Genomic DNA, 9,069 nt, shown 5'->3' with positions numbered 1-9,069 from the left:
CAGGAAGCAAAAAGCCCGTTGCTCCGGGCAACACCGTTTTTGGAAATCAAAAGAGTTAACCAAAAAGAAAAACCAAAAAAAGAATAACAAAACTTTGAACAAATCATCTGCCAAAGTGAACTTTTTTAGTGACCGAACCGTTTGAATTATTTGTTTTGAATCGGCATAAACTGTGGGTGTTTACAGTTGGGCTGCATCCGTCTGTTTTTGTCAGTAGGATACTGTCAAGAAGCGACTCCAAGCCAGTAAATGACACAACGTTGCCTCTCAGCTTCCCTTACGACGCATTACGTAAGACACATCTTTCTGTGTGGAGTTTGCATGTTCGCCCTGTGTTTGCGTGGGTTTCCTCCAGGTACTCGGGTTTCCTCCCACACCATAAAGACATGCATGGTAGGCCGGGACTGCAGATGAAGACTAGCTCATTAGCTAATTCTGGCACATTTACATTGATGTGGAAACTCAATATGTTGATTAATGTGCACTGTCCCTGGGTAGAACATTTATAAAATGTATAAAACTTAAAGGGGAACTATTTTACTATTTCTTTCACTATTTGGGCACTTTTACACAATTCCTGTGAGTCTATGGAACACCTCTGTACTTTTTTTTTTTTTTATTATTCATTGTTTTGTATTTCTAATCAAGTCCTCAAAAACAGCATTTTTCTACCTCAAGATCTTAAGCCGTTTTGAGGCTGGGCTCCAACCACTGTGTGCAGCTCATCATGCACCTGATGCCACACAGCCACATTATCATGCAGCGGTGTCTCTCTGACATCACAAATCAGCACATTTTCAAATGACTCAGTTCAGTGAGGGTGAATATTGTGAGAGGAGAATTGGAAGAATGCGCCAATATGAGAATTAGAGACATAGATCATATTAATATAAGTTCACACAGCTAGGATGCTAAACACTCAAAAAGGCCATTTATAAGATAGTTCCCCTTTAACTATGAGCACTAAAAAAGATATTCCTCCTACAATTGCTTAAAGAAAACACAAGAAATTGCACACAAAAAACCCCACACTCAACTCTTGAACAGAATTCTTGTGAACACAAACGACACAGAAGGTTACTGGATTATTTCCGATATGTTTTCTTTTTATTGCAAACAATATAATACAAAAGATAAGCTTTTAAGACAACGGCATGTTTTACCTACAGTAGGGAAACTGCATTAAGAGGATGTCAACATGAGAGAACACAAAAGAAGTATGCTGGTGATTCTAGAACAAGTCTTTACAACAACAACAACAGCCACAGCTCAGCCATCCATCCGTCTGTTAGAATGACAACGGAGAGAAAAAGTCCAGTTTTTGTCTATTTTTTTTTTTCTTCAAAGAAAGATTTTGAGATCAAGTTGTATCGTAATCATAAGTAATCTGTACATAACTAGATCGTGGAGAAAAAAGGGGGGGGGGGAAAGGAGACATTTAAACAGAAAACAATTTACAAATGATAAATAAACACATTTGTACCACATATCACAGCAAACTACTCTGCCGATAACAAAAAAAAACATATTTTCATCTCAATTAGTCGCTGCTTAATTAAAAGAAAAAAAGAAAAAAAAAAGATAATTGCAAATAGTTATTATTTTTCAAATAAAATTACCGCTAAAGAATAAATTAAGAGAAGGTTAAGACGACAGGGGGAAGGGCTGTAGGAATGACAAGAAGTATATACTCCAGACTTGGACCTGCCATGCTGCTGCTTGGGGGGCGGGGGGGGGGGGGGGACTGACTCGGGGGGGTCAAAGGGCACTTCCTGTAGCTCCGCGAGCAGGAACTCTGGCTTCCACAGATGCCAGCGGAACGGAGCCTTTTTGCTACTGTGGCTCCGCAGGCACCGACGGTATCAAGGCAGACGAAGGAACAACGCTCAGCTACACCTATATAGCAAACACAGTAAGGCCCCCGGGGAGAGGAAGGTTCTCGACGAGGAGGCACTCGCGCCCCGTAGCGACGTTAGCTCGAGCGTACGTAGACGTATATATTTTTACGACGCCGTGGCACGAGAAACTCGAAGAACTATTTCACACCGGCACCAGCTCTGCTCTCGACTCTTAAGAATTACAATAAAATATGTACAGTACAAAGATTTCGAAGCAGAAGGTAGGCTATTACAAGAGAGGGCAAAGTAAGTAAAGGGACCGTTCCACCTCCTGTACAAAAATACATTAGTGAGAAGTAAGGCCACTAAAAGGGTTTTTTCACCTAGCACTCTATCTCCTTATACGTGTATCAAACCCCACGAATGATGATGATGATGGCGACGATGACGATGATGGCGGTGACACTGATGATGACAGAACACATACACAGTACATACTAAAATATTCATAACCGATATGTCCTCACGGAGGATTCAAATGAGTCTCTTTTGACGTTATATCTATAAAAAATATAATCACAACTCGAAGCGATACAAAAAGGCACTGTCGTGAGCCGTTTTCAAAGATATATATTTTCAGTACTATAACAAACAAAAACAACAAAAAAAAAGGACCTTGTCGTGTTTTTCTGTTGGCAAAAGAAAACGAAGGGTGCCGTGACCGTGACGGCACTGAATGGCCTCCGGGGGCAGAAGTGAGTCTATGAAGGGGGGCTGGGTGTCGTTACAGTCTGTGGCTGAGGGCCTGAACCCCCTCAGAGGCTGGGTGTCGTACAGTCTGTAGGGAGGCACTCAGGGCTGGATGTCACAGGCTACAGTCTGTGCTTTAGGCACTGCTGACCCCTCAGGGCCGGATGTCGTACAGTCTGTTGTGCATGAGGCGCTGACCCTGACCTCCACGCTCACGGCCGCGAGAGCTGCGTGTAGACCGGCTGCTGCTCCCAGTGCTGCGGACTGTGGGTCTGCGGGACGGACGGCACCCCGGTGGTGTCGGCGATCGGCGTGTACATGGGCCTCTGGCTCGGGCTGATGTAGCCGCCGAAGGTGGAGTACAGGCCGCCGGAGCCGGAGGAGCCCTGGCCGCCGGCGGAGGTGGCGCTGGTGGCGTGGCCGTAGTAGGCGCTGACGGCGCCGCCCTGGTGGTCCGAGTAGTCGTACTGCGCCCGGGTGATGGACGGGTAGGAGGAGGCGGGGCTGCCGTGGTAGTGCTGCAGGTTGAAGGAGCCGTAGGTGACGTGCTGCGGGGAGGAGCCCTGCTGCTCGCTGTAGTGGCTGGGGCTCAGCTGCTCCGTCTTGATCTGGGTGGTCCTCCCCTGGACCTGCTCCCCTCCTCCCCCTCCTCCTCCTCCTCCTCCACCCAGAGAGTGCTGCTGCTGCTGCTGCTGCTGCTGCTTGGACATCCAGGCGGCCTGGCTGACCGAGGAGGAGTTTCCGAGGCTGTACCCGCCCGCGGTGGTGTAGCCCGCCTGGCCCGGCAGAAGCAGCGCGTGGAGCGGCAGGTACTGGTCGAACTCGTCCACGTCGAAGCTGCCGATGTTGGAGATGACGTCGCTGCTCAGCTCGCCGATGTCCACGTCGCCGAAGTTGATGTGCTGGCGGCCGCCGCCGTGGCCGGGGCCGGTGCCCCCGCCCCCCTCCTGCTGCATGGGGCGCCCGCCGCCGGGGCCGCTTATTATTACCTCGCGCTCGCGCTTCAGCTCGGCCTTGCCCACGGGCAGGTCCGTCTTGGGGGTGGTGGGAGGCGTCGGCGGGCCCTGCTGGGACTGACCTGGTGGGGGGGAGAGAGAGGGAGGGTTAACTCGACTGATAGCGACAGACCAGACGGCTCATAATAAGGATGTGTGTGTGGTGATGAAAGCGCATGATAAGATTTATGGTTTTTCACGCAGCAGGGTGAAAAAGGTGCCATGACTTCATGCGCTTACGAGGCGCTGGCGAGAGGAAGAGTTTAGCGGCAGTAGACAGGTGGTGTATTTGCTTGATAGCTTGTAAAAAAAAAAACGACTAATCATTAACAGGTGTGTCTGTGCAGCAGAGTGGCCTCAGACACTCAACATGGATGCAACTGTCAAAGTATGCTTAGAACTATGACTCCTTTTTAATAAATCAAGTAAAAAGTTAACAAAATTCAATAATAAGAACAATACATTTGCATTACTGCCGTTTTTTTCTACAATAAAAACATGTTTCATTCGATTTTGTTGACACTCAACATGGATGCAACTGTCAACGTATGCTTAGAACTCTATAGGACTCATTTTTCATAACATAATGTTTAAAAGTAAAAAGTTAACAAAATTCAATAAAAAGAACAATACATTTGTATTACTAGAGTTTTTTCTACCAAAAAAAAAAAGGTCATTCGATTTTGTTATTATTATAATTGATAATTGATCCAATCGGTATTGATCCGTACCTGAGTGCTCGCCAGGGGAGTGCACCTCGCCCATGCTGGACGCCGGGGAGTCGGCCTGCTGCAGCGCCTTGAAGATGGCGGTGGGGGAGATGTGGGTCTGCTCGCCGTCCTCCGGTTCGCTCTGGCCGTTCTTCACGGACTTCCTCCGCCGCGGCTGGTACTTGTAGTCGGGGTGGTCCTTCTTGTGCTGCACCCGCAGGCGCTCTGCCTCCTCTACGAACGGACGCTTCTCGCCTTCGTTCAGAAGTCTGTGTTTATAATAATAAGCGACAAGGAGGGGGGGGGGGGGGAGAAAGTTGTGATGAGTTCATATTACAGTTATTATGCAACACCTTTGGAAACACGGTATATGACATACTGTTCGTTTTGTTTAGCCTTTTTTCTTCAAGTTAGTGTCAAGTTTAGTTTTATTTGGCACATATAAGGTACATGTAAATCACAGTGGAATGCTTGGTTCTGTACGACCCTGATGTCGTGCGTAAAATAAAGTAAAAAGAAAAAGTAAAAAGAGGTAAAAGGACGTCTTGTCAAATTCGATTCATATGCCATCTTCTATAGCTTTACGTGACAAATAAACACTCGAAAAATAGAGTCGTTTTGCATTTTTATCCAACTGGATTATAGTTGCATTTATTAGGTGTGTTTTAAGTCTACGAATTTGTGCACTTTTACGCACAGGCGGCGCGTAAAAGTGCACGCTGGTATTAAAGTCCTTAAATAAAGCTTGAGATTCTCTCCTCTGCTGCAGAGTTTAATAATAAAGCCTTGCTCTCCAACCGTTGTCAATCAAGTTGTACGTGTTTTAATCGATTTGTCATCCTTATACTTGTCTAATTGTTATGAATATGCTGCGTGATTTTATATGCCTTTTCTTTCGACGTGACTGCAAAGAAGCTCCGTTGCCTTTCGAGTGTTTAAATAAAGGTTAGAAGAAGAAACTAGATGAAACGACAGTGGAAGAAGAGGGAACAACACGTACCTCCACAGCTTGCCCAGGGTCTTGCTGAGCTCGGCGTTGTGCAGGTGCGGGTACTGGTCCGCCAGCTTCCTGCGCGCCGCCTGCGCCCACACCATGAAGGCGTTCATGGGCCTCTTGACGTGCGGCTTGCTCTTGTTGGAGCCGTTCACCCGCACCGGCATGGGCACCAGGGTCCAGTCGTAGCCCTTCAGCACCTGGGACACGGCGTCGCGGATGCATATGGGGAACTTGTCCTCGTCGCCCTCCTTCTTGTACTCGCCGCCCAGCAGCAGGTGGTGGCTGCCGCTGTTGTTGTCGGACAGCGGGCGCGTGTTCTCCGCGTCGGAGCCCGAGCCGGAGCCGCAGCCGCCGGAGCCGCCGGAGGGACACGGCGAGCCGCCCGCCGTGCTGTCGTCCTCCTCGGACATGCCGGGGCTCGGAGCGTCCTGTTCTGAGGAGGAGTGGTTGTTACACTTATTCTCCTGCTCTTCTGCCATCTTCAGGTAGGGGTCGAGGAGATTCATGCGAATTCACTTGAAGGAACCCCCCTCTTCTGGCAATAAATTATGTATTTGCGTATTGCGCTCTGCAGAGAGAAAAGTATCCAAATGTGCCAAAAGGAACCCAAATGGCGAAGCGCACGACGCACGAGTTTTAAACTGTCAAATCTGCACTATCGCAAAGTAAAGATGTCAAAAATATATATAGAGAGAGAGAGATGTTTGACCTTCCGTCCAAGTTTGTTGGAGAAAAAAAAGGTTTTTCTTGAGAGAGCAAAAGGCACAAGTGCACAACGTAATAGACCCAAAAATAAAAATAAAAATGTGAGTGAGGGAGGACACAGAGAGATGGTGTGACTGGAGGTGTTGGAGACTGCAGAGGATTGCTGGAGTCCTGAGTAGTGGAGCTGGATTTATCTTTCTCCCAAACCGACTGATTGGGTGGAAATCTCAGGAGGGCGGAGACGAAATAGGACTCTGCGCTCTGCGCTCTGCTCCAACTCTCTCCAACTCTCCCCTCTCTCTCTCCCTCCCGTCAACAACACTGAGAGAACTGACTCCACATGAGAAAAAATGTAGGTTATTCCCTTTTTAATAATGTCAACTCGACTCCGTGCAAAGTTATTAGAAGCGATTCCTTTTAGATCATTCACGATCATCAGAGTTCAGTTCACTTCACACCGAATGATTCAATAATCTCTCGTCTCGATCCATTTTGGACAATGCACTTGTGTAAGTGTCACGTTAAACTCGCTGCAAATAAGACACGAGTTATGGCAGTTTGTTAACACAATGTTAATAAAAATGATAATTCCATATGTCTACTTTAAAAACGTATATGGCCCTATTATTTAGTCGCCCCCTCCCAGACGTCACATTGTGCATGTGTTGTTGTGCTACATTCAGATCGTTTTATCAGTCTTTTATCGTTTATTGCATCGCTCTATAGTCATGCATGAGATTGTATTTGGCATTATTTCGAGAATAAAGGCCCACTGCCCAACAACAAGCCAATGTTTCTGTAAGACCTACAGCTTTTTGTGGTAACTTTTAGTGCAACTTTCCCGGTGTCTCAGACTGGTTTATCTTTGTATTCCGAGCAGACCTATAGGCATACGAATGAGGTTATTCTATATATTTTATAGATAGGTTTAATTAAATGTCATGTAAACTCTCCACAGTGTTGGAATAATGCTGCCTGCTCTGCCTCGACTCCTCTCAGCTCTGCACACGGCATGCCGTCCGCCTACTGACCAATAGGGGGCGACAGCAGTCCAGAAACTTCAGAGGCGCCTTGCCGACCAGTCGTCCCAGTAAAACAGAGCACTGTTATACAAACTAAAATACTAGAACTTCACAGTCAAGTAAAGCACTGTTATACAAACTAAAATACTAGAACTTCACAGTCAAGTAAAGCACTGTTATACAAACTAAAATACTAGAACTTCACAGTCAAGTAAAGCACTGTTATACAAACTAAAATACTAGAACTTCACAGTCAAGTAAAGCACTGTTATACAAAATAAAACAGTAGAACTTCACAGTAAAGTAAAGCACTGTTATACAAGCTAAAATACTAGAACTTCACAGTAAAGTAAAGCACTGTTATACAAAATAAAACACTAGAACGTCACAGTAAAACAGAACAAAATAAAACACCAGAACTTCACAGTAAAGCAGAGCACTGTAATACAAAATAAAACACAAAATTACACGTTTTACGCAATTTATTTATTCAATTAAACCTCTCCACTAATAAAAACAGGGAAATCAACAATGTATCTTTCTTAAAACATGAAAGAAATATGAAAGATTAAGTATGTTATTCATCCACGGTCTGCTTTCTCTCTCTCTCTCTCTCTCTCTCTCTCTCTCTCTCTCTCTCTCTCTCTCTCTCTCTCTCTCTCTCTCTCTCTCTCTCTCTCTCTCTTCCTTCATTTACTTTCATTTGCATAAAGTATAGCCTTAATAATAATTCAATGGCTTGGTTCTAATATGTTAATAATAATAATAATAATAATAATAATAATAATAATAATAATAATAATAATAATAATAATAATAATAATAATAATAATAATAATAATAACATGCAGAAGAAGCAGAAAAAGTCAAACATGTTGTCTGTTGTTGACATAATAATAATACTCCTCATTTTAACTTATTATGTAACTCATGTGACCATGGCAGCCTCTGGAGCAGGTAGATGTGTGTTTATTGAGGAGGTGGAATGGGACCAACGTGTGTCTCCAGCAGTAAAACACCAGCTTGGCTGCAGCAGCTCCAACCCATGTTTTCAGCGACAAAGGACTCTTTGTTGAGGCAGTTCAGTCACTAATCCAGGTATTTAATTTTAGAAACCAAATCTGAATATAAAGTTCCAAGTTCACGTACAAGACTTGGGGTTTTCTTCTGTTCCCACACTGCCCTCCTGGTTTAATTAACCTGATCGATCTTTTAACAAGGTGACTAACCTTTCATCTATAACGATGTAAAGATATGTCAAACGTTTTTTAATGAGGTTGTATTATTAGGGCACAAAAGTAATGCAATAATATGCCATTGATTTTAAGACATCCAAATGTAAATGATCGGATGTCTTAAAACTCGATGTTTTTATCTTAAACTAAAGGTGCTTGTGTGATCTCCTGCCGCGTCTCAGAAGAACACACGGTGAACGCCACAGACGCAGCAGCGGTGAAAGTGTACAGAGTGTTTTCCCTCAACGCGATATATAGGGTAGTGTGTCAGCGTTCAACCGGTCTGCTTCGAGGTCACAACCTTACATTCTCATTAAAATCAGTCTGATTGGCCTGTCAGCTGTACCCATAATTACCGCTATACCCCTCCTATTGGCTGAACTGGAGTCAGTGCCCTCTGTCAACCCTCCCGCACGCAACAGCGGCCAGATTATGCTCTAACGTTACCCCCACCCACCACCCCCCACCAAAACTCCACGCGGAGCAAACGCACTGGATGGATAAACCGTGGGGGGATTGTTGAAGTTGTTTTTGTTTCATCACCGACGGTGGAAGGTCTACTTATCCTGGGTTTTATAAGTCGTCGAGGCAACTTGAGCCCTTGCCACTTGGTTGGAGACCTTGAGCTATTTCCCTCTCTGTATAAGGTGCAACCTTTTGAGATGCAACACTATAGCCCACGGTCAAACGATACTCCTCTCAATGCCACCCCGACGATTTAATGACATCTCTCACCAGTCGGACAGGGAGTGTAATCGCTATACCGTTTCCTCTGTTAGCTATACTTCCAGTGAGAGGCCATCCTCCCCCCCACAAG

General features: G+C 45.4%; 1 protein-coding gene across 1 annotated transcript; it reads right to left on the bottom strand.

The window, feature by feature from the left end:
- Positions 1-1,085: 1,085 nt before the first annotated feature.
- Positions 1,086-6,143, bottom strand: sox9a (SRY-box transcription factor 9a). Its single transcript, XM_084339477.1, has 3 exons — positions 5,294-6,143; positions 4,315-4,562; positions 1,086-3,666 (listed from the first exon to the last, which is right to left on the bottom strand). Exons 1-3 carry the CDS (start codon positions 5,794-5,796, stop codon positions 2,801-2,803), a joined length of 1,617 nt encoding a protein of 538 aa, XP_084195603.1. The 5' UTR covers positions 5,797-6,143; the 3' UTR covers positions 1,086-2,800.
- Positions 6,144-9,069: the final 2,926 nt, after the last annotated feature.

The sequence above is a fragment of the Notolepis coatsorum genome (genome assembly GCF_963971535.1).
Source record: "Notolepis coatsorum genome assembly, contig: SCAFFOLD_1777, whole genome shotgun sequence".
Classification (NCBI taxonomy): Eukaryota; Metazoa; Chordata; class Actinopteri; order Aulopiformes; family Paralepididae; genus Notolepis; species Notolepis coatsorum.
Note: the sequence above shows the minus strand (reverse complement) of the source record. Positions and strands in the feature narration are given on the sequence as shown.

Bases quoted from the DNA above. Each gene is read 5' to 3' on its own strand.
- sox9a (XM_084339477.1), bottom strand. From the start codon at position 5,796: ATGAATCTCCTCGACCCCTACCTGAAGATGGCAGAAGAGCAGGAGAAT. The intron at 4,563-5,293 runs GTACGTGTTGTT...TTATAAACACAG, and splicing joins ACCCTGGGCAAGCTGTGGAG to ACTTCTGAACGAAGGCGAGA. The intron at 3,667-4,314 runs GTACGGATCAAT...CCCCCCCACCAG, and splicing joins CTCCCCTGGCGAGCACTCAG to GTCAGTCCCAGCAGGGCCCG.